Source organism: Ranitomeya imitator, chromosome 5 (assembly GCF_032444005.1).
Source record: "Ranitomeya imitator isolate aRanImi1 chromosome 5, aRanImi1.pri, whole genome shotgun sequence".
Taxonomy (NCBI): domain Eukaryota; kingdom Metazoa; phylum Chordata; class Amphibia; order Anura; family Dendrobatidae; genus Ranitomeya; species Ranitomeya imitator.
In genome coordinates, this window is record NC_091286.1 from 562,206,834 (window position 1) to 562,233,447 (window position 26,614).

At 44.5% G+C, this 26,614-nt stretch overlaps 1 protein-coding gene and 1 long non-coding RNA gene across 2 annotated transcripts; both read right to left on the reverse strand.

Moving 5' to 3' along the window:
* Positions 1 to 13,643: 13,643 nt before the first annotated feature.
* Positions 13,644 to 15,198, reverse strand: LOC138638420 (uncharacterized). The gene is made up of 3 exons (XR_011312497.1): positions 14,690 to 15,198; positions 14,434 to 14,584; positions 13,644 to 14,353 (listed from the first exon to the last, which is right to left on the reverse strand). It is a non-coding gene; the product is annotated as an uncharacterized lncRNA (long non-coding RNA).
* A 5,418-nt stretch (positions 15,199 to 20,616) lies between these two features.
* Positions 20,617 to 25,851, reverse strand: POLR2D (RNA polymerase II subunit D). The gene is made up of 4 exons (XM_069727678.1): positions 25,492 to 25,851; positions 23,196 to 23,376; positions 22,117 to 22,212; positions 20,617 to 21,373 (listed from the first exon to the last, which is right to left on the reverse strand). Exons 1-4 carry the CDS (start codon positions 25,562 to 25,564, stop codon positions 21,295 to 21,297), a joined length of 429 nt encoding a protein of 142 aa, XP_069583779.1. The 5' UTR covers positions 25,565 to 25,851; the 3' UTR covers positions 20,617 to 21,294.
* Between the last annotated feature and the right edge of the window lie 763 nt (positions 25,852 to 26,614).

A 26,614-nucleotide genomic window follows, 5' to 3' on the forward strand; every position in this document is an offset into this window, starting at 1 on the left:
AATAAAGGCACCAAAAGGACACTAATGTAAAGCCCAGCTCTGCCCCTATTTCACACTATTTATATCTCATCTTTCAAAAACGGGGTGACAGGTTCCCTTTAATGAATGTGGTGTCCATTACTGCAGTGGCCCCTTTATAAAGACTGGTGTGTAAATCTCATGGCAGTGTATAAACTTTTCTAAGAGTTCATAATGTATCAGAATTGTTAGGGGGCTAAGTCCCCTCTTTACGTCGATCAGTATACCTTATATCATGGTGAGTAGTTCACCGTCTGTCTATATTTCATCTTTATGACAAGAGGAACAACTGAGCATCGATGAACAATTTCAATAAACTTTATTCAAAAAGGTTAAAAAATACCATGTAATTTCAAATAAGTATATCATAAGGTAACATGAAACAAAGATGAAGATCAAGGAAATGCTGAAGACATAGCCCCCATACCCCTACTCCCCCACCCTGAGATGACTACCCGGCATAGATGTGCAAACCAGGCCCCTGCCTACCCCCTCCCCCCCTCCCCTAGAAAGTACAGAGGAGGGACAGAGAAATAAAGTACTGGATTTAACTAGCAATATAGGTATATACACTAGTATGTCCCCTCAGACCGACCCCTTTCCCTATGTGTCATGTGGCATAATTCATAGAAACACCATATAGTATCAAGATTCATAAGGCTGACATGAGGGCAAAAACAGGGCTAATTCGGTCTATAGACAGATAAAGGGAACTACCAGCATAGCTAGTCTAGGGGGTAAGCCCCCATGCACTTTCTTACAACGGTGCTAACCCTGCTGGCACTGTGAGTATCAAATAACACATAACAAAAAACGCCAGCATGGGAGCAGAAGCTTACCGAATAGCAGGGCAGGGTGGAGCAGGGCCGGCTCCAGGTTTTTGAGGGCCCCGGGCGAAAGAGTGTCAGTGGGCCCCCCCTTTAACACATACCACGATTCATGATCGCATATAAACACAGCCATGTAGTATATAACAGCCCACATAGCATATAACACAGCCACGTAGTATATAGCACAGCCCACATATCATATAACAGCCCATATAGTATATAGCACAGCCACATAGTATATAACACGGCCCACGTAGTTTATAGAACAGCCATGTAGTATACAGCACAGCCCACATAGTAGTATACAGCACTGCCCACACAGTAGTGTACAGCACAGCCCACACAGTAGTATATAGCACAGCCCACACAGTAGTATATAGCACAGCCCACACAGTAGTATATAGCACAGCCCACACAATAGTATATAGCACAGCCCACACAGTAGTATATAGCACAGCCCACACAGTAGTATACAGCACTGCCCACATAGTATACAGCACTGCCCACATAGTAGTATATAGCACAGCCACAAAGTAGTATACAGCACTGCCCACGTAGTATATAGCAGCCCACGTAGTATATAACACTGCCAATGTAGGTATATAACACTGCCCACGTAGTATATAACACTGCCCACGTAGTATATAGCAGCCTGGCCCACGTAGTATATAGCAGCCCATGTAGTATATAGCAGCCCACGTCATATATAGCAGCCCACGTAGTATATAGCAGCCCATGTAGTATATAGCAGCCCAGCCCACGTAGTATATAGCAGCCCATGTAGTATATAGCAGCCCATGTAGTATATAGCAGCCAACGTAGTATATAGCAGCCCACGTAGCATATAGCAGCCCATGTAGTATATAGCACAGCCCACGTAGTATATAGCAGCCCACGTAGTATATAGCAGCCCAGCCCACGTAGTATATAGCAGCCCACGTAGTATATAGCAGCCCACGTAGTATATAGCAGCCCACGTAGTATATAGCAGCCCATGTAGTATATAGCAGCCAACGTAGTATATAGCAGCCCACGTAGCATATAGCAGCCCATGTAGTATATAGCACAGCCCACGTAGTATATAGCAGCCCACATAGTATATAGCAGCCCAGCCCACGTAGTATATAGCAGCCCACGTAGTATATAGCAGCCCACATAGTATATAGCAGCCCAGCTCACGTAGTATATAGCAGCCCACATAGTATATAGCAGCCCAGCCCACGTAGTATATAGCAGCCCACGTAGTATATAGCATCCCAGCCCACGTAGTATATAGCAGCCCATGTAGTATATAGCAGCCAACGTAGTATATAGCAGCCCACGTAGCATATAGCAGCCCATGTAGTATATAGCACAGCTCACGAAGTATATAGCAGCCCACGTAGTATATAGCAGCCCAGCCCACGTAGTATAAAGCAGCCCACGTAGTATATAGCAGCCCAGCTCACGTAGTATATAGCAGCCCACATAGTATATAGCAGTCCAGCCCACGTAGTATATAGCAGCCCATGTAGTATATAGCAGCCCAGCCCACGTAGTATATAGCAGCCCAGCTGCCCATGTAGTATATAGCAGCAGCGCCACTCACTCAGGCACTGGTAGGAGCTCCTCCGGAATCTGCCTCATAAGTTCAGCAGCACTGCAGCCAGCAAGGGGCAGAGCAGGAGAATGTGCTCTCTCCGCCCACAAACAATGTCACACTGGCTGCCTTCTCTTAACCCCTATGTGTCCCTGCCTGGCTGCACTGACTGAGTGAGAAGATGCTTGTGTCAGAGCTGGCACATAGGGGTTAAGAGAACGCAGCCAGCAGTGACTTTGTGGGCGGAGAGAGCATGTTCTCCTGCTCTGCTCTCCCAGCTGTACCTATGACAGCGTGAGTGGGCCCCCCTCTCTCTCTAGGGCCCCGGCATTTGCCCAGGTGCGCCGGGTGCTGACGCCGGCCCTGGGGTGGATAGTCAGGAGCTGGTCCCCAACGCGCGTTTCGCGGCCTCAAACCGCCGCTTTCTCAAGGGGATAACTCTTGTGTGCCCAGAAGGACCTTAAAGTAGCCCCTGACCCCGGTCACATGGCGCCCGGCGGCCAATGACAGTGGCGCTGTCGGCGCATGCGCACTGCGTCCGCGTCCGGCAGGTCCCGGCAGTGCAAACCAGCGTCAAGGCAAGCACGCACATGCGGGGAAATAATAATAATACTTTATATCTACATTGGTGGCAGTGCGTATCGCGCTCCGTTCCGCCTTGTCCCGGTGTGCACCGGCATCTTTAGGGCTCGCTCGCAGCAGCTGCCAAGGCAAACAGGATCATGGGGTACATTAAAAGAGGTCTGGATACACATGATGAGAGCATTATACTGCCTCTGTACAAATCCCTAGTTAGACCGCACATGGAGTACTGTGTCCAGTTTTGGGCACCGGTGCTCAGGAAGGATATAATGGAACTAGAGAGAGTACAAAGGAGGGCAACAAAATTAATAAAGGGGATGGGAGAACTACAATACCCAGATAGATTAGCGAAATTAGGATTATTTAGTCTAGAAAAAAGACGACTGAGGGGCGATCTAATAACCATGTATAAGTATATAAGGGGACAATACAAATATCTCGCTGAGGATCTGTTTATACCAAGGACGGTGACGGGCACAAGGGGGCATTCTTTGCGTCTGGAGGAGAGAAGGTTTTTCCACCAACATAGAAGAGGATTCTTTACTGTTAGGGCAGTGAGAATCTGGAATTGCTTGCCTGAGGAGGTGGTGATGGCGAACTCAGTCGAGGGGTTCAAGAGAGGCCTGGATGTCTTCCTGGAGCAGAACAATATTGTATCATACAATTAGGTTCTGTAGAAGGACGTAGATCTGGGGATTTATTATGATGGAATATAGGCTGAACTGGATGGACAAATGTCTTTTTTCGGCCTTACTAACTATGTTACTATGTTACATTGCAGGCTTTCCCCGCATGTGCGTGCTTGCCTTGACGCTGGTTTGCACTGCCGGGACCTGCCGGACGCAGTGCGCATGCGCCGACAGCGCCACTGTCATTGGCCGCCGGGCGCCATGTGACCGGGGTCAGGGGCTACTTTAAGGTCCTTCTGGGCACACAAGAGTTATCCCCTTGAGAAAGCGGCGGTTTGAGGCCGCGAAACGCGCGTCGGGGACCACCTCCTGACTATCTCTCCACCCTGCCCTGCTGCCCTGCTATTCGGTAAGCTTCTGCTCCCATGCTGGCGTTTTTTGTTATGTGTTATTTGATACTCACAGTGCCAGCAGGGTTAGCACCGTTGTAAGAAAGTGCATGGGGGCTTACCCCCTAGACTAGCTATGCTGGTAGTTCCCTTTATCTGTCTATAGACCGAATTAGCCCTGTTTTTGCCCTCATGTCAGCCTTATGAATCTTGATACTATATGGTGTTTCTATGAATTATGCCACATGACACATAGGGAAAGGGGTCGGTCTGAGGGGACATACTAGTGTATATACCTATATTGCTAGTTATATCCAGTACTTTATTTCTCTGTCCCTCCTCTGTACTTTCTAGGGGAGGGGGGGAGGGGGTAGGCAGGGGCCTGGTTTGCACATCTATGCCGGGTAGTCATCTCAGGGTGGGGGAGTAGGGGTATGGGGGCTATGTCTTCAGCATTTCCTTGATCTTCATCTTTGTTTCATGTTACCTTATGATATACTTATTTGAAATTACATGGTATTTTTTAACCTTTTTGAATAAAGTTTATTGAAATTGTTCATCGATGCTCAGTTGTTCCTCTTGTCATTATGATATGTTTTGAGCAGATTTTGTGAGTCCGGAGTTCATTGGCGGTATTCTCGCCAGAACCCGTTGCCTCACAGTATGTATTTGGGATTGTTGTTCTCTATATTTCATCTTTGCAGAATTTATCCTATTTCACCAATAGAATTTCCATAGTGATAAATGTAAGAGAAAATACAATATTAGGAATATAACATTAGGATAAGTTTGACATTTGCATGATTGTGCACAAAGGGCCGTAATGTCCGTGCCCTTTTATTACAAGTCAGGGAACGAAGGAGGTTATCTCTGATTATTCTGTTAAGGCCGGCGTCACACTGGCGTTATAAACAGCCGAGTGCAATGCGCTAAAAAATCGCATTGCACTCGGACCAATGTTTACATATGGGGCAGCTCCCAGCAGCCGACTTTTTGTCGGCCGTTTTCCTCGGTCCGAGACAATCGCAGCACGCTGCGATTGTCTCGGACCAAGGAAAACTCTCAGCTCACTCGCACCCATATAAGCCTATGGGTGCGAGTGAGACAGCACACACCACTCGGATATCATCCGAGTGATGTGCGCTATAAGCAGACCCCAGCAATGGAGGAGATGGAGAAATTAATTTCTCCGCCTCCTCCGCAGCTGTGCTCCGATCCTCCCTGTGCGAGAGAATCGGAGCACAGACGCATGACACTCGGCTCCTGCTCTGCTGCGAGCAGGAGCCGAGTGTCATTAGCATATTGCATCCGATGTTCTCGCATTGGATGCGATACGCCAGTGTGACGCCGGCCTAAGGGCACGTGTCCACGATTAAGAAATATCATGCAGTTAAATCCACGTGTTCATTGAACAATGCAGATTTATCCAACACATTCTATTGTAGACATTTCTGTTGCAACATATATATGATCCAATGCCATAGACGAAGAAAAAGAGAAGGCACTCTCTCATAGATCTAAAATTCCAACTTTATTCAATCTTCATGTTAAAACTTCGTGGCCGGGGGAGTGAGGAATGGAGCTCTAGTGAGCAGGAGAAGACGACGGCCGTTTCGCGCTGTGCTTGCGCTTCCACGGGTCATGCAGACTTCTGTGAAATCAAACTGTCCACTTAAGAAGCAAGACTGTTTGACAATAAATTTCACATGCTGTTGTGCAAATGGAATAGACAACAGATGGAAATTATTTGCAATTATCAAGACACACTCAATAAAGGAGTGATTCTGCAGGTGGGGACCACAGACCACATCTCAGTACCAATGCTTTCTGGCTGATGTTTTGGTCACTTTTGAATGTTGCTTGTGCTTTCACACTCGTGGTAGCATGAGACGGACTCTACAACCCACACCCAGTGGCTCAGGTAGTGCAGCTCATCCAGGATAGCACATCAATGTGAGCTGTGGCAAGAAGGTTTGCTGTGTCTGTCAGCGTAGTGTCCAGAGGTTGGAGGCGTTACCAGGAGATAGGCCAGTACACCAGGAGACGTGGAGGGGGCCATAGGAGGGCAACAACCCAGCAGCAGGACCGCTACCTCAGCCTTTGTACAAAGAGGAACAGGTGGAGCACTGCCAGAGCCCTGCAAAATGAAATCCAGCAGGCCACAAATGTGCACGTGTCTGCACAAATGGTTAGAAACTGACTCCATGAGGATGGTCTGAGTGCACAGATGGGGGTTGTGCTAACAGCCCAACACCGTGCAGGAAGATTGGCATTTGTCACAGAACACCAGGATTGGCAAATTCGCCACTGGCTCCCTGTGCTCTTCACAGATGAAAGCAGGTTCACACTGAGCATATGTGACAGAGTCTGGAGACGCCGTGGAGAGCGATCTGCTGCCTGCAACATTCTTCAGGATGACCGGTTTTGGCAGTGGGTCAGTAATGGTGTGGGGTGGCATTTCCTTGGAGGGCCGCACAGCCCTCCATGTGCTCGCAAGAGGTAGCCTGATTGCCATTAGGTACCAAGATGAGATCCTCAGACCTTTGTGAGACCATATGCTGGTGCGGTTGGCCCTGGGTTCCTCCTAATGCAGGACAATGCCAGACCTCATGTGGCTGGAGTGTGTCAGCAGTTCCTGCAAGATGAAGACATTGAAGCTATGGACTGTGTTCTGTCTTCATACACGTTGATACGGTGTGTGATCCGACATACGGCATAAACCACTTCTGTCTCTCAAATAAGCAGACTGTTCTCTGTAGTCTAACTTGTTTATTGGTAAACATGAGCGCGGTAAAACTATAAGAATACAAATGATTTGTATAAGTATTGGGCAAATAATAACATGACTGCAACTAACAGGGAAAGCATACAGGATGATGCAACTTCTAATATATAATTGCCTAGAATACTACTTCCTGCAATTTGTGCCAACTTCCTGTCCGGAGCTAATGTCCGGAGCTAATGTCCGGAGCTAATGTCCGGAGATAAGTGATGTCAACAGTGTCCAGTGTCTGATTGGTTGCCGCCTGCTGCGAGCGACCAATCAGAAACGTGCCGTACTGTGACACACTCCACCCGCCATTTTGGTGTGATTTTTGAATTTTTACCTCACAGCAAGTTTCTACTGCGTGGAGGCGGGCCCAGTGACGTTGCTCTTCAAGCTCCTGACGAATTTCGTCAAAAAAATGATAATACCATTTACCAAAACTATATATATTTAGTTGTGAAGTGGTTCAGTGACATTTTCACACCAATTTTGAACTTTTGTTTGGTGTTTTTTCCATATACTGCCTATTATTTTTGTTCTTTCTTACTATTATTTATTAATTGTATTATTCTTACATTTGAATAAATAAAGTATATATGGATTCTAGACTCCCGATTCTTTAGAATCGGGCTGCCATCTAGTCTATAATAACTACATACAGCAGGTAACCAAAAATCACATTTCCTGTGTACTAGCTGCTATACAGTTAATCACACTCTGTACAACATTACATAGCAAGAACAGGGATAATGGTCTTACCGGATAATCTTAACCGGAATGGCAAGTAAGTGAGGTAGTTCAACACAGCAGATTAACACGTGTGTCCAGGGAAATACACAGAGAGAAAATGGAGTTTCCCCTTCCCATGATACCTTGGTGAATCCCAGAATGCAACACTCTAATAGTTGCTGAAAAACACAGGTAATAAATTTAACCACCACTGGGTGGTGCTATAACACAGCAAAACCAAAACTATGGTATTAAACCTTTTTAAAGCTAGATACGAAACCTGACCTTCGCTAGAATGGGCAGAACAGACTGCCCCGCCCGTTCTCCAGACCTGAATCCGATTGAACGTCTTGCATCATCCACCAACATCACGTTGCACCACAGACTGTCCAGGAGTTGGCGGATACTTTAGTCCAGGTCTGGGAGATCCCTCAGGGCTCAGACCATCCGCAGCCTCATCAGGAGCATGCCTAGGCATTGTAGGGAGATCATACAGGCACGTGGAGGCCACACACACACTACTGAGCATCATTTCCTTGTCTTGAGGCATTTCCACTGAAATTGGATCAGCCTGTAATTTGATTTTCCACTTTGATTTTGAGCATCATTCCAAATCCAGACCTCCATGGGATATTCATTTTGTTTACATTGATCATTTTTAGGTTTTATTGTTCTCAACACATTCCACTATGTAATGAATAAAGATTTGCATCTTGAAATATTTCATTCAGTGATATCTAGGATGTGGGATTTTAGTGTTCCCTTTATGTTTCTGAGTAGTGTATATCAGGATGGGGACAGGATGAGGGACATACCTACATGGCCTCCAGACATAATGATTTACTGGTAGAATAAAGGTCTGCTAAATGAGAAGTTTCTGAAAGCTGAATCCAAAGTTTCAGGTCATTTAACAATAGACGCTTGTTGACATTGGGAATAAATTACACAGCGTTACAGATCGTGAGATCCACAAATATTTACAGAGTGGTAATCCTACTTACCTTGTAAGGCATTGCGCTTGGATCTGGGTTTAGGACTTCACATAAATCTGTCAGACTTCATGGCTGTCCAGGAGAATCATGTTTGCACATTGGTGCCTGGATAGTTTAGCTGCTTACTGTTCGCCATCAGTGTGAGTAGATTACACGATGTGCACGCTGCACTTACACCAGATGATTTTGTGCTATTAAACAACTGTTGATCAGTAAATTACTTAGTTGAATCAATGACATTCTCTTAAGATTTTGTGTACACATATCCACTGACACACAACTTAACAGAAAATGGACTAATTAAAAGTGTTCATCTTAAGGTACCGTCACATTTAGCGACGCTGCAGCGATATAGACAATGAGCCGATCAAACACTGGAACAGCAGAACGATGCAGGAGCGATCCAGTGCCATACTTATCATTCTCACTGGTTGTTTCTCCATTGAAAACCATTGCAGGCATCGTTGCTTTTGCTGTCAAACATGACGAATCACGCCGACCTGACGACCAAATAAAGTTCCGGACTTTCAGCTCCAACCAGCGATATCACAGCAGGATCCTGATCGCTGCTGTGTGTGAAACACAACGAGATCGCTATCCAGGACGCTGCAACGTCAAGGATCGCTGGCGTTCTCGTTGGAAAGTTGTTCAGTGTGAAGGTACCTTTAGAAGCATTTATGGACGTTGTGACACGCGTCAGTGTACAGGACAGGTTCAGGGAATGTCGCAACATTGACGGAAGACATTTTGAGCACTTACGAGATTAAGGCTACGTTCACATTCGCGTCTTTGGACGCAGCGTCGCGGACGCAACGCACGAAAGACGCAAGTAAAACGCAGGCTTTTTTTACGCATGCGTTCAACCTTTTTTTTTATATATATAGGGTCTTTTCAGTGCCTAGACACCGTCTATACAAGAACGCATGCGTCATACAACGCACAACTCAAGTACTTGCGTCTTCTGCGTTGCCAATACACTTCAATGGGGTTTTTGACGCATCGACGACGCAAATGCAACGCAAGTGCGACGCATGCGATTTTTTAAAAATTTTGGACGCAGAAAAAATGCGTTGTTGTTGCGTTTGCTGCGCCCTGGCAGGTGCGTCGAAACCACGCATGCGTCGCGAAACGCACCAAAACGCATGACAACGCATGCCCATGCGTCCCCAATGTTAAAGATAGGGACGCATGCGTTATTTTGCGGCGACAACGCTGCGTCCAAAGACGCGAATGTGAACGTAGCCTAAATAAATGTAATAAACAAAGTCACATATGCAACTACATGTCTTCTTTTTTTTATCATTGTGTATATTTACCCATGTAATCAGTTGTGATAAGTTTCATTGATCCCTACTTTTGGGCCTTCCTTATCTACAGGTGGATGGACATCAAACAGCCGCTCTCAGAACAATCTGTGCCCACAGGCTGCCATTGTTCAGCAATGTGCTGCTGAGAACCATTATCTTGTGCACAACCCAACCTATCATAAAACAAATGTTCCTAAAGCTGTTAATAGCTGTTAAAGACACCTAATAACCCTCCATGTCGTCTGCATCAGGGGTAGTCTCGTCCTTGGAAGACCAACAGAGCTTGTCTTTCAATAAAAAAAAAAAACTTCTTAAAAACATGACTCTCAATATGTGACAATATGCCCAAAAAAATGTTCACGCATGGCATCCCAAATCTCATACAGTCAGCATAGATATAATCGACAGAACAATATATTTTACCTTCTTGGCGATGATCTAACACTACTCTACAACTAGTCAATATAGAAACTAATGGTGGCACTGGTGGGTGCTGGTAGGAGACACCAGCGTCAACATGGGTCTAGGGAGATTCTTATACAAGAAAACATGAAGTAGTCCATCCATAAACAATAGTTATTTTTATTAGACATACAGCTTAAAAATTTACATATAATAAATAGGATGTATATGCAGACAAAAGCATAGGCAAGATACAGGTGGCAATATAGTACATGCCGTATAAATATATATATATTTGGGTAGGAAAGAGATCAACATAAAATGGAATCCAATGAAATATAGTTGCTCATGTAGTGTAAGGGTATGTTCACACGTTCAGGATTTCCATCCTTTTTTTTTCCTGACTGAAACCGCAGGTCTCTGCAGAAAACGCAGGTGCGTTTTTTTGTGCGTTTTTGGTGCGTTTTTGGTGCGTTTTTTGGTGCGTTTTTTAGTGCGTTTTTTGATGCAGTTTTGTCTGCAGATTGTCTGTGTTTGACAGAAATAAAGTTTACTGCAGTGGGGGGAAGAAAAAAAAAAAAAATGATGTCATTTCCTTGTCCAACCCTTTTCTTCTTCCATCCTCCATTTTGGAACTTACACATCAAAATGAGTGGACGTGCAGAGCGTCGTCCAGATGACAGCCCACGGATCCAGCTCCGCACGCCACACCGGATTGCGATCCTGGGGTTGATGCTTCTAATTCTGAATCGACATGCACGTCAGGTAAGCAGATGTCTGTTTGTTTTATATATTGGGTTATGGGTACTTGTCCACATTCTGGAAACGTTGTATGTTTGGCGCTGCGTGTGGCCGCAGCGCCAAACATGCAGCGTCCACATGTCAGCATACTGGAGGTGATGTCATGAAATCACGTGTCCACTGTGTGTCATCCGTCAGCCCTGCGACTCCGGACATGCTGCGCGTCTTTTATGATCACAGCATGTCTGTGTTCCTTGTTGTGAAACTGCGGCTCCGCAATGAATAAAAGAGGACCCTATACGTCGGGTGTGATGATGCTGGATTTGTACAATGAACACATCTGGCATCATTGCGTACTAGAATGGGGTGGGCCTTCCTGAATGTGGACACGTATCCCTACATAATCGACATTGTTTTCCTTGCATGTTTGATATATTTTTCTAATTGTTGTGTTTACGAAATATTTTTTTATTTTTCTATTTAGCGGCGGCAGAGAAGACGTGTGCAGAAACGATTGTGGGTGCACCCGCTTGTAGAAGACCGAACTGAGAAGGGGCACTTTCATGTGCTGTACAATGATTTGAGGAGGTAAGTAGAAATATATAGAATGACTAATTTACCTTTTTTGGCTAGCAATACTTGTGAAGTAACCCTTTTTTGTTGTTCTTTTGCAATTTTCAGATATCCTGAAAAATTTATATCGTTTTGTCGGTTACCAATTATTGCCTTTGACAGACTGCTTACCATCCTGGCACCCCATTTAACACTGCAAGACACGGTAATGAGGAAGTCCATCTCTGCTGAAGAAAGGCTGCTCATCACCTTGCGGTAAGTAACAATTTTTGGGGGGAATGTTGTTAGGTCTGTATTTTACTTGTGTGTGTGTCCAGTATGTGTGATTAAACCCACCCAGTCCTCTTTTTGGACAGGGGGCACACATACACACACACACGTGAGATACGGGCGAGTGTTGCATGGTAAACCCCGGCTCTGCCGCCTGCACTCTGGAGCGGAGTCTGCACCCACATACCAATACATGGAGCCGCACGCTCCACAACGGAGTGCATGCAGCAGGTCCGGGGATTACCATGCAACACTTGGTCATATCTCGCATGCGTGTGTGCACAAGTCCCATCAGGCCTTTTATTAATGTTTTTTACACCCTTTGTGTTGTGCTGGGTGTTAATGCCAGCATTATTGAATGGTGCTGGACGCATATAATAGCGGCCTTAACTTGTGACATGTTGTAATTACCTTTTTGTGTGACATTTCTAATTTTCTTTTTTGTTTCTTTTCAGATTTTTGGCCACAGGAGAGAGCTATACATCCCTGCACCTCCAATTTAGAGTTGGTAAATCTACCATCTCTAACATTGTGAGGTGTACATGTACCGTCATCTGGCAGAAGTTGCAGCCCATGGTGATGCCTTCCCCAACCGAGGAGACTTGGCTGCAGGTTGCAGCAGGCTTTCAGTCTGTGGCCAATTTCCCAAACTGCATAGGTGCAGTCGATGGTAAACATGTTCGGGTTCAGCAGCCACCACGATCAGGATCACGCTTCTTTAATTATAAGAAGTATTTTTCAGTGGTCCTGATGGCGGTGGCTGATGCCCATTACAAATTTGTTGCCATTGACGTTGGTGCCTATGGTAGTACTGGGGATTCTCGGGTGTTGCGAACGTCACAGATTGGGATGCAAATTCGAGATGGCGGCACGCTCCCAGCCCCACGACCTTTGCCGGGTTCCACACATCCAGTGCCGTTCGTGATGGTATCGGATGAGGCGTTTCCCTTAACGACAACCCTGCTGCGCCCATACCCACGAAGGGGACTGGATGCCCGACGGAGGATTTTTAATTATCGGCTGAGTCGTGCACGCAGATATGTGGAATGCACCTTTGGGATCATGACTAGTCAGTGGAGGATCTTTCACACTGCCATTCAGTTGGACACAGACACCGTTGATGCTGTGATAAAGGCTTGCTGTGTACTCCACAACTATGCTCGTGAATACAACACTGACGTTGATGTGGAGTACCAGCAGCCAGTATTTAATCCAGTTGACAACGGGGGTCTGGGTAGGCCGTCCAACTCTGGTGTGCGTGTGAGAGAATCCTTCACTGACTACTTTATGAGTCCTGAAGGTGCCGTGCACTGGCAATACTCCTGTGCTGGTGTTGAGCAGCCTGACCAGCAGAGAAGGATGCATCTACACTGACCCCCCCAGAAATGTTGCCGACATCGCTGATAACAGTTTTGACAACATCCCGAAGAATGAGAAACGCCAGCAACCAACACAAAAGTTTGAAAAAAAATTTTTTTGTTTCATGTTACCAAAAAAACTGTGTTAAATAATTGATTGTAATATCAATAAAAAATCTATTTGGGTGTAATTAATTTTTTTTTTTTTTTTGGCTACAAAAAATTGGGTGTTTTATGAAAATAATAGCAGTATGACGTATACAATTGTTAACACATCAACACATAAACCACTAATTGATAGCCCATAAACCCAGGATAGCGGCCTTGACCGCATTGTAATAAAGAAGAGAATAGTCTGTTTGAAATGTAATATATTTAAAAGAACACAAATTCTTTGCAATATTTACAAAAGATTTTTCAATTAGAAAAAACAAAAAAAAGCCCCTTTCAAAGCCAACCGGCAAGTGGAGCTAAAAAACAAACCAAAAAAAACTCGGTGCCACTGAAAATTTTTGCCCATGTTCAATTCAGAAAAGTATATTCTGGAGAATAGAGGAAATTTGATCCCTCTGATTGATATGATGCTCCCCCCATATGCTGCGAACTTCCTCTATCTCCAGAAGTAACTTGGCTGTGGGCCAAATACTGGGGTCTGGTAGCTTGTGTTTCCGGTGTTCGGTGTCGGGGCCTGAAAAGTCCCAACACCCCCATCAGAACTTCATTGTATGGAGATATCGGAGCAGGGTCCTCCAGAGCAGTGAGGGACATCTGGACCATGGACATGAAAAGAGATTGTCTATCCGGTGGCAGGGAGCGTGTTTTTCTTGCCACAGTTATTGCGAAGGAGTCGCAGTGGTCATCAGAACTAGATTTTTTTAATAGATCTAACGTGTCGCAAGCGATTTGGACAGTTTGGTCATCTTGGTTTTTCTTTGTTTTTTTTTTTTTTTTTCTCTGCTGCCACCGGATAGACAGCTCTCTTCTCCACTCTCACAGCTTCTGCGGAATCAGATGCTTCAGCAGCTGCTGAACTAGATGTTGATGCAGCAGCTGCTGAAGTGGATGCTGATTCAGCAGAAGCTGTGGGAGTGGAGGTAGAGATGGTCCCTCCCACTCCAGAGGAACTGCCTGCTCCATCCTCTTTGTCGCTGTCCTCCAAATCAGCTACCGACATGTTTCCTTCCGTCCTGTTGGAGAAAAAAAAAACATCAATTTTTCGCACAACATATTATATTTAAATAATCATGTGGAGTGGATTTTAACTTACTTTCTCAATGTCCTACTGGACACAAGAAACTGCAGCTCTTCGCTAAATGGAAATTTACTTTTGCTCGGCGAAGAGTCACTCTTAGAACATTCGTTCAGGAACTTCGTGAAACGGTCTCTGATTGAGCGCCACCGTTTCCTCACATCGTTATCTACCAAAAAAAGGTTACAAAATACAACAACATTTTTTGTGAGATCTAAACAAATTATATTTTTAATATACTCAAGGTTTACTAAATAAATTTAATTAAAATTACCAATTTGCTGCTGTGTACTCCCTGGATACTTGTCCCAATCTGGGATAAGGTCTCGTACAATTTTGGTCCAGGCTAGTTCCCGGAAATATTTATCCTTGTAGGATTCATCGGCTGGGTCCCACAAGGCCGGATAATCCCGAACCTACAATAAATACAATAGTGTCATCTCATAATCTATAGCGCGACCAAGTAATGTTACACAATTGCTGGAAATATTTCAAAGTAACCCCTAATAACTGAACACAAGCACAAACTGAAAACACAAACACCAATAAAAACGCTTGTGTGCAGTTGTTTTACCACTAGCTCTGTCGCCGTCAATCCTGAGTGGTTCGTGCGACAATCAACAACATTCATTAAAAAACACACTATAAAGTGAAATAGTTAGGGTAGGGTTAGGGCTCATAACCCTAAGCACTCTACCCCAAAAGGGATCCTAAACATAACACAACCACAAAAGGGATCCTAACCCTACAGGGATCCTAACCCTAACCCTACAGGTATCCTAACCCTAACCCTACAGGGATCCTAACCCTAACCCTACAGGGATACTAACCCTAACCCTACAGGTATCCTAACCCTAACCCTAACCCTAACCCTACAGGGATCCTAACCCTAACCCTAACCCTACAGGGATCCTAACCCTAACCCTAACCCTAACCCTACAGGGATCCTAACCCTAACCCTACAGGGATCCTAACCCTAACCCTAACCCTACAGGGATCCTAACCCTAACCCTACAGGGATACTAACCCTAACCCTAACCCTACAGGTATCCTAACCCTAACCCTACAGGGATACTAACCCTAACCCTAACCCTACAGGTATCCTAACCCTAACCCTACAGGGATCCTAACCCTAACCCTAACCCTACAGGGATCCTAACCCTAACCCTACAGGGATCCTAACCCTAACCCTACAGGGATACTAACCCTAACCCTAACCCTACAGGTATCCTTACCCTAACCCTAACCCTACAGGGATCCTAACCCTAACCCTACAGGGATCCTAACCCTAACCCTACAGGGATACTAACCCTAACCCTACAGGTATCCTAACCCTAACCCTAACCCTAACCCTACAGGGATCCTAACCCTAACCCTAAAGGGATCCTAACCCTAACCCTAAAGGGATCCTAACCCTAACCCTACAGGGATCCTAACCCTACCCCTAAAGCTATTGTAAGGTGGCATTAAGCACGGTTAGTAATGGCGAGGCGTCAATAAGACGCCGATCAATTATTAATCCTAAGGTTTACTATAATATATGTGGACCCCCCTAAAAAAAAAAAATGTGTTGGGGTCCCCCTATTTTTTTAGGCCAGAAAGGCTAAGCAGACAGCTGTGGGCCAATATTTGACGCCCGGGAAGGGGTTAAAATACCCATGGCTGTTCCCAGGCTATGAATATTAACCCACAGCTGTCTGCGTAGCCTTTCTGGCACTAAAAAATAGGGTGACCCGAAAAAAAAAAACGTGTTGGGGTCCCCCTATATTTTTAGGCCAGAAAGGCTAAGCAGACAGCTGTGGGCCAATATTTGACGCCCGGGAAGGGGTTAAAATACCCATGGCTGTTCCCAGGCTATGAATATAAGCCCACGGCTGTCTGCGTAGCCTTTCTGGCACTAAAATATAGGGGGCCCCGAAAAAAAAACGTGTTGGGGTCCCCCTATATTTTTAGGCCAGAAAGGCTACGCAGACAGCCGTGGGCTTATATTCATAGCCTAGGAAAGGGGCCATGGATATTTGCCCCCCCCTGGCTACAAATATAAGCCCGCAGCCGCCCCGGAAAAGGCGCATCAAAAAGATGCGCCAATTCCGGCACTTAGCCCCTCTCTTCCCACTCCCGTGTAGCGGTGGGATATGGGGTAATGAGGGGTTAATGCCACCTTGCTATTGTAAGGTGGCATTAAGCCCGGTTAATAATGGAGAGGCGTCAATGAGACGCCTATCCATTATTAAGCCAATGAAAGGGTTAAAAAAAAAAACACAAACACTAGAAAAAATATTTTAATGAAATAAAGACACACACTTTTTGACAATTCTTTTATTGCACGCTCAATCCATCCTGAAGACCCTCGACCTGAAAAAAAGGCAAAACAAAAAAACAAATTCATACTCCCTGGCCCTGTCCGCAGAAATCCATCGAGGGTCCCACGAAGATCTTCCATGGAGAACAGACACATCCAGAGATGTGTCTGCTCTCCACGGCTGCAGCAACACACTGACAGGAGCCATAGTTCCTGTCGGTGTGTCACTGCGCATGCGCGAGCGAGTTTACCGGCGGTCATTGACCCCGGTACTCTCGCTTAACGGCAGTGCTGCGTGGGAAAGTTCAACGCAGCTGTACTGCCGTTAACCGAGACGCCGGCGCCATTGAGCTCCGGGACAGTACGCGATACACTGCTAGGAGCTTCGCTCCTGGCAGTGTATCACCGGAGAGCAGGAGATCGGCGTGGGACACTCGGTTATGGATTCTGCGGACAGGGAGTATGGATTTGCTTTATTATTTTGGGATTTTTTCATTGAGGATCGAGGGCTTCGCCTACAAGTGTGGTGTATGGTGAGTATATACTCTATGTTATGTGTTGTATGTACTGTACTGTGTGTCATGTTTGTGTATTGTGTGTTTGTGTTTGGTGTGAACTTTAGTATTGTGCTAAGTCGCCGGACACAGGGACAACTCTCCCATCCTAAATACCGGATGGGAGTAGTAGTCCGATACGGCGACTTAGCACAATAGAGGCATATCGTCGCATGGGGACGGACACACAGACTTACCAAATCAATCAGACGCCCGACATCGATCCCCATGCGACGGTATGCCTCCATGGTGACAGTCTCTTCGGGATACAGTCAGGACCACACACGCCGCCCACGGACTTCCGCCCACGCACTTCCGCCCGCTTCCCCGAACTTCCTGCAGCAGCGGTTCTGCACATCAAACCGCAGTAAAACACGCAGATATATTTTTGATCTGCGTGTTTTACTGCGATTTTGACCTCACAATGGAGGTCTATGGGTGCAGAACCGCTGCGGCTCCGGAAAAAGAATTGACATGCTCCTTCTTTTTTCCGGGAGCTATTCAGCGCGTCTTTTTTTTAACAATTTCCGGACCATGTGCACAGTGTGTCCTGTTTTCCATAGGGTACAGTGTACTGTACCCTGCATGGAAAACAGCTGCGGAACCGCAGCGGCAAAACCGCCGCGGTTCCGCGGTAAAAAACGCACTGTGTGAACATGGCCTAAGAGTCTGTATGTCATACCACATATTTAGAATGCCAGCATCACATAACATTGTATCAGTACAGACACACACCATGTAAACCAATCAGTAAGGTAATTCATAGTGACTGTATTGCAAAAAAAAAAAAAAATGATGATCCCCCGGAAACAGAATTACAAAACGGATTCCTAATATCCCTTACCCATCTGTCACCGACTTGGTGCTTCAGAGAATTTTATACCATTGGACGGTGAAGAACGAATATACTACATTTTTAACACTAATGTTGTTTTAATTCCAAGTGTTTAATTTTTCTAAGGTCTAATATGAAAAAATGCACCTCAGTTTGTTGCAAAAAATTTGTTTTCTTTCACAGAATTTTATATCATTGGGCAGTGAAAAATAATTACATTTTTACCACCAAAATTTTGTTCTATCCCCAGATTTCACATGGGGAAATGGGTAGAAATGGCCCCAAAATGTGTCCTACAATTTCCGCTTAATGTAGAAATACCCCATATGTGGCTGTACAGTATTACTTAGCCACACGGCGAGACTCTGGATGGACGGAGCGCTAATTTGCTTCCTGGAAAACAGATTTTCCTAGAATAGTTTGCGGACTCCATACACAGAGCCCCCAAGTGCTAGAAGAGCAGAATCTCCTGTTAAGTGACCCCGTTTTGGTAATTATACCCAGTTGGGAATTTATCTACAGATGTAGTGATGATTTTGACTCCATGGGTGTTTTCCAGAAACAAACGGTAGTAGAGGTTACTGAAAATTGCAAACTGCCGTTGTAGTGCCCAGTATGTTGTAGTGCCCAGTGCATTATGCCCAGCCCGTGCTTCTGGAGACACGCACCTGTAGATTAGGTGGGCTCTCATTACTACAGAAATGCCAAACATGTGGGTGCTAAATGTGGTTTAGACACACTGGGGCTCAGAAGGGAGGGGGCATTTGGATTAGGGAGCGCAGAATTGGATTTATTTTGTTAGGCAAGGAGCCATAACGCTTTTCAAGAGCCTTTATACTACCAGTAACGTGGAAGCTCCCTATATTTCCATTAACAGATGACGGACCAGAGTGGGGACTTTTTTTTTTGTGGATTGAGGTGAAGTTTTTATTGGGAACATTTTGGAACATACTTATACGGCGCTGTACGCTGAGCATTTATATCAGGGTTTCCATCTAAATCTCCAAGGGGTAGTTTCTCCTTGTGGAAAGTGACATGCCAAGGATGGTGAGGTGAGGAGACTTAAGCTGCAATGCTCAAAAACATTTACAGAAACAAAAATATTTTTGTATCGCATTTTTCTGCTGATGGACCTGTATGGCAGCTTGTTATTTGGGGGTCAAGATGACGTAGTCAGAGATACCATTTTTATTTACATTTGTCTTTTTGATTGTGTTTTATTCCACTTTTTGCTCGGCGGTATGATGAAAAAGCATTATTTTTTTTAATAGTGCTCACTGAAGGGGTTAACTAGTGGGACAGTTTTATGGGGCAGGACGTTCAGGATGCGGCAGGACATTCAGGATGCGGTGATAAACATGTGCTGTTTTTTTCTTTTTTAATAAAAATATAAATCAGATATATATATTTATTATTTTTAAATATTTTTCCAACTTTTTATTTATTTGGTCCCACTAAAGGACTTTCAGAAGGCTAATCGCAGTTTTAAAGCATAACAATGCAGGACCATCGCTATGCTTTGTAACGGTCGGTTCTGCACTGACAAGTTAGTTAGGTCACACTCTTGCTATCGATCACGGAATTTAAGGGGTTGAACTGCTGTCAGCGAGTCGGGTGTCAGCTATATTAGTGTGCAAAATCGCCTGGACGTACTCAGTACTTCCAAAGTCAGGAGACAGTTGTCAACCTGTGTACATCCAAGGTCGGGAAGCTGTTAGAGGGGACATCCGGATCTTTGGTTACTTTTCTCATATAGGATTAAGAACTTATATGTAGGTAATTGCAAACTATGTACCTGTTCTATCCAGCAACGCTCTCTGTGGGCTCAGAGCAGTCATAAACTGCTCCTGCCAATTCTCAAGCTTCTGCTGATGCCACTCTGCTGTGTCAATAGGACGTCATGGTGATTAACAGCCAGCTCCACGCTGCCCAACAATGGGGGGGATGGTTGTCATTCAGCATGACATGATCAGTCATGCAATCCACAGAGCAGACCAGAAGAGAAGAGACTGCTCTGTTTACATGAAGTGAAACGAAGTAGGAGAGTCACCACTCCAAGCTAGCAAAGATCGGCACCGGGCAGAACAGGTCGGTAGTTAGCTTTACATCAGCACCATTTCTAAAATGTTCTTTTATTTTGCTAAGCTGCTAGAAGTTCTAAAATTGTAGCAGTCTCATTTTTTCAAGGAAATTTACAAACTTTTTTTTTTTTTTTTTTAGGGACCTATTCAGCATTGAAGTGACTTTGGGGGGCCCAAATATTAGAAACCCCCCCCCCCCCAAAAAAAAAGTGATACCATTTTAAAAGTAGCACCGCTCAATATATTCATAACTGCTGCCAGGCAGTTTATTAACCCTTCAGGAATTCATGAAAAGCTGAAATGAAGTAAAGGTTATTAACTATTTTGTATGTTATGACTATACTGGACTAAAGGGATAATCCATGCAAAGTTTTCAAATTGCAAATTCTTGGACAGTTTTCAAAATTTAAAAAAAAAAAAAAAAAAAAAAAAAAACACAAAACATGTGAACCTAAGTTTATTATTAGCAAAGTACAATATGTCACACAAAACTCTCAAAATCAATGGGATATGTTGAAACATTCCAGAGTTATTGCCATATAAAGTGACATCACTAAGGGTGTTAAGTATTCTCTTTGAGGTTTATCTAAGTTTGATTGATCACCATAACATAGAAATGGTATTTTGCAGGAAGATGAAGTTTCATATTTGAAAGGTCAGTAATCTAGTGTGGGTAAAACTAGAGGTTGATAACAATAAGACAACATTTGGCATCAGAGTCATTTGGTCAGTTTCCACAGTGTCTTACAATCTAAGCCCACTCGGAAGAGTAGCCATCCTTTTACCCTTTGGCATCAACAGTTTGTGCCCAACCAAAAACCCAGCCAAGCTACAAGACAGCATGGTGTAACTTTAAAAACATGGTCCCCACCTACAAAAAAAATAAAAAAGTGAAACAACGCACCCTTTTTAAATTATTTTTCTTATTAAAAAAAACCACCATATTCATACATATGTACAGAAACATTTCTACCCGACATCCTTCTTACATAAAATAAATGACGAACACAACAGGTACAGAGTCTCTGCTGGAAATTGGGACACTGATGTCAACTGCAGACCGATGCTGGTGGAGAATGAACATGGCTGATGACTAGGACTCGTTCTTCAGTACTGAAAGCTTCTCTTCGTCTGAATGTCATCTAATATTTGCTGCAGCTCCTCCTCTTCAAAACGGCCTTCAAGACTGCAGGAAGGTGGGAGGCAAAGTACAAAGAAAAGTTGCATTATTTTGAAGAATAATCACAAGATACAATCTACTTCTGCACCATAAAGTTTTGGACTAAGGCTACGTTCAGACACATCCTTGGCAAAAGCTATGCGCAGACTTTTCTTTCCTCCCCAGTTTTAGAAGCCCATTTCACGTGTTGTACAATAATTGTGAGCTGTGAGTGCAAAGCTTTCAAAAACATCCACACCATTTCTTGCTATAACGAAGTGTCAGATAAAAAGGGGGACCTGCACATGTCAGGCAAAAGGCAAGGCACAGACCGGCTGAGAGTCTCCTGACTCAATCAGCCTCTTGTATGCCCATGAGGCTGTTAGTTTAACTCAAAACTTTGTAAAGAAAAAGATTCAAAATAAGGATTTTGGCCTCAAAAGGGAGAAAGGCGGATACCCCCCTCAACGAGTGCATGGCTCACCTGCCTCCACAGCGGCAGGGTTCCACCGATGGCTCACATTACCTGCTCTATGATGCTGATGCACTACAGCGCTTACAAGCAGTGATAGGAACGGCATGTAAGTGCTGCACTCCTTGTACACACTTCATACAGGCAACAAACAGTAAACCAAATTAAAAGAGACTTTCCATTCTTGAGAATGAAGATGATTTTAAAGAATTAAAAAAATGTCAGTTTGCACTTTCCACTTTTAATTTAAGAATGTGGTCTGGACACGGAAAAATTCTAAAAAACAAGAGCCACGTACCTTGGAATTAATGCTTTGGCTTCATCCGCTGTTTCCGGACATAGATTGGCTAAACACGCCAACTCGAACCTGTGCAGCTTCTTCTGTAAGAGCAGGCTGTGGGAAGAGAGGTGCCAGATCAGTGCCACAGTATGGACAAATATAAAGTGTAGTTACATTTCATCTCTACACGCAAGTAAAAGCGTCTCTAAAGATCTTATACCTTTGACTAAAACTATGTAAGGTTATATAGGATTTACCTACAGAATGTAGACAAATATATGGACAAACTACATGTCAGATTGCAGTAAACTACTTACAATTTAGACATACAGTTAAGCTCATTTTTGGGAAGGAGTTAAGAAATGTGAAAGAGCCGAGATGAATTATGATAATGTAATTTGCCACAGATCCCCTGTAGAGGTTTTGGCGTGGTCACCCCCATGGCTTCAGAGTAGAACCTGCCCTTTCTTGGATGTATTACCTCTGCACCTTCCAAGAGTTCAGCATTTCTAGTTAGAGCACATTCAGACGTCAGTTTTTCTAGTACGAGTGTAATCATGTTTTTCACATAAAGCACTTGTACCCATGAAAGTCTACGGTGCTGTTCACAAGTCCGATCTATTCCTCGGACCTAATGGTCTGTGCAAAATCACTGAGACACGTCCGATATTGATCTGTGTGTTAGATCAAAACTCGGCAGTGAAACTCACTGACCAATAGATAGAAGGTGAGAAAAACTTATGAAAAAAAAAAAAAAACAACCTGATGAAACTCGTAACTCACCAACGAATCTCAGTCTGTTTTCCTTGTATGTATAAAAAAAAAAACAAACAAAAAAAAAAAAAAACCTGTTGTCTGAATAAAGCCAAGAGTGTTTCTTACAGACAGAACTCGCACTTATTATACTATATGGTGCTGCCCACATGTCAATCTCATTTTGCAGATTTTGGTGCGGTCCGCACCAAAAGACTCAGACATGTCCAATTTTGATCCAAGTCACTTAACTCTGCAATGCAAGTCTTTAGGTCCATCAAAACAAATATAAAATGTACGCTATATATAAAGTTGTTAAAAATTATATACATTATAGGGGATACCTTCTGACGCTGGCAATGGTTTCTCTGTTCTTGAAGCGGCTGAACCTGGCGGTGTAGTTGAGCGTTTTCATAAAGACTTCGGATAACTCCTGTTCCTCTTCTGCGCTCTCATTCTGCTGCTTTCTGTGCTCCAGTAACATGTGCACTTCTGAATTCAGCAGTGTCTCCGCAGTCTCAAACTCTGCAGAAAAACAAAGTGTTCACATGATTCCTCTACTGTTACAGGAATGTTCTAATCTGTGCTCAGGAGCGCACGCTCTCTGCTTCCTACATGCGGGGGGCAATGTCCTCCTGAGGATTGGGCTGGTGGCTTGGCAGGGCTGCAAGCAACACAGAGGGTGGGTGGAATCTGGACAGCACGACCCATGTTCTTGTGAACAGAGAGGATTTGGAACAAGAGGTAAATTGAACAGATGCCGGTTTTTACAAGCACTTTACAATTTCAACCATTTAAGAATTTCAGACATTCCCTTTAAAAAGGTATGTTCCAATATCTGGGTTTCTATTGTTAACCATTTTTAGTATAAGTGCTTGCTGTTATTGAATGGAAACATTAACCTTTTATATTCTGTCTGCTAAACCATCAACTATCAATGTTCTCACAGTGAAAGATCGTTCACATGACCGTATTTTTGGTCCAAGTGCTGTTCGCAAAAAAAAAAAAAAAAAAGGACTGCACTTAGACCAATGTTATTCAGTGGGGAGGGCATATGAGCATTTTTTTTTTCTTCAACAGACCAAATCTGCAGGTGGAAACACAAAAATGCAGCATGCACCAGTTTCTTCCGTAAATCGGATAATACTCGGCCACTCAAGCAAATGGGTGCACAAAATAACGGATTACATATGTATTACATCCGATTTTAACGGAAATATTGTAATTCTTTAATGTAGGAAATTATAAATAGTCTTGTAAAAAATAAACCAAAAACTCGGATGACAAGTGAGAAAAAAAAAAATTGGCTACGTTTTCTGAATGAAAGACTGATGATTTGGCGCTGTGCTGGAGTACCGGGCAGTGGCCCCTGCACTTTGAAAAGAGCCGAGCTAATATTACTATTATACATTGCTTATATAGCACCACCATATTCCGCAGCACTTTACAGACATCATCATCACTATCATCACTATCAGTAGGTCTTTGGAGTGTGGGAGGAAACCGGAGAACCCGGAGGAAATAATAATTATCTTTATTTTTATATAGCGCTAACATATTCCGCAGCGCTTTACAGTTTTGCACACATTATCATCATTGTCCCCGATGGGGCTCACAATCTACATTCCCTATCAGTATGTCTTTGGAGTGTGGGAGGAAACCGGAGTGCACGGAGGAATCCACGCAAACACGGGGAGAACACACAAACTCCTTGCAGATGTTGTCCATAGTGGGGTTTGAACCCAGGACTCCAGCGCTGCAAGGCTGCTGTGCTATCCACTGCGCCACCGTGCTACCCGATGGAAACAGACATGGTGAACATACAAACTACTTGCAGACGTTGTCCATGGTGGGACTTTAACCGAGCACTGCAAAGCAACAGTGCTAACCACTGAGCCACCGTGCTGCCCTCTGCGGTCAGTTTTTACCTCTGGATGCCGTATCCAATTAGATCGGTGAAGGTGCTGGACCCACTGATCTGCTATTGATGACCTATCTCCTAAATAATAACTTAAATGCCGCTGTCATTGTAAATCTATGAACGCCGGCGTGTGGCCAGCGTTCACAGGATTTTTGCAACATCTAGCAGGGCTCGGCTATGTGTAGCACGGGCGATCAGATGATCGCAGCTCCATATCTCCTAAAGAGACTATTGGAGCCAGCAAAAAAACAAGCTTATATCACCCTCTTTTACCCTATTCAAAATAAAAGAATTAACAAAAAAAAAAAAAATACAAATATTTGGGATCGCTGTGTTCAGAAATGTCCAATCAAAATAATTAATCTAATCAGTGCAATGAGAAAAAAAAAGAACCGCCAGCATTATGATTTTTTGGCAACATTGCAATTATGGGATATCAGAACAGTGTATCTACCCTAACATGGTACCAATAGAAAACGTCAACTTGGGGTGCAGAAAATAAGCCCTCACCCAGCCCAGATCCTGAAAAATGGAGATGCCATGGTTTCAGAAAATGGCTGAGCGCTGGGGGGCTGGGCAGTCACCCTCCCGGGGGTCCGGACTGCGGACAGGGAACCCCCCAATAACAAGCATGAGTTGCTGCGGCTCCCTGCTCTGCCACACTGACATTACACACACGGCCCGGGCTCCGATATTCCGTCCCGGGGCCACGGTCTCACCTTTGGGGAACAGCAGCTGGGAGGCGTCCTCCTCTACGTCCCCCGTGCGCACCTCAGCACCGCCAGCCGCCATCCTGGAGCCCACTGGAATGACGTAAGCGGAGTACCACAGAGTATAAGAGGCTGGATGTCGGCGCTCTACCCGGAGGTCACGCCTCTATGGTGAAGGGAAAACACTGGACCCGGAAATGTGGTGGAAAGAATCACGTGACCGGACCTGGAGAACAGTTGTCTGCGCCTCACACTCATGCTAGAGGGAATATGGTACCGGGGTCACACACTGCGGAGTCCTCGCTGCAGGTCTGGAAGGTGTTAGGGCAGAAAACCTCCTGAGATAGTTCTGCTGTACCTGCAGCCACCACTAAGGGGAGCCACAGCATAGGGATTTGCACCTATCTCCACAGTCAGTGAACGCCCCTAGTGGTGTCAGTAAGAATATTATTTAAAGGGGTACACCACTCACACATCCACTCACCCTTCCATGGTTTTCTTTGGGGGAGCGCTGATCGAAAAATGCAAATTCTGGCATTTTGATTGCGATTCCCATAGTTGCCATTACGTGACCTCTGACCCCGGAGAATCCTGACAGCGCATTGTGCGAGCTCTGAGCATTCAGCAGTGCGCAGTCACATAGAGCGGCCGCAGACTTTCATCATAAACATTAATACTCCTGACGGAAGAATGAAAATAACAAAAGGCCGGCAAAATCAGAAGTCTGGTGTGTACAGGGGCGAACTAGGAATTGCACTTCACACTAGACACGTAGGTTCCCAGCAGATCCGAGATCGCCTCATTGTTGGCTGCTCAGCATGCATACATGTTATGTGTCTCCATTCTGATTATCTAGAGCAGCAATGCTATTCATATTTCATATATTACACATTTACTTGCTTTAGCACTACAGAGTGCAACTTTATTTGTTGTAAATGAAAATGTATTAACTCATAGTGGATGCTTTCCTGAAACGGAAAGTACTTGCAAGCAGCATAATACAAAGAATAGCAGGTTTACCCAGAATCCTTTGCAGTAGGCGGAGCTATGCAAATCATCTTTCCACCCCAGTCTAATCCACAGCGCTTGGAATCGCCAAGCGTACAATGCTGCGGATTAGTTTCTAAATTTA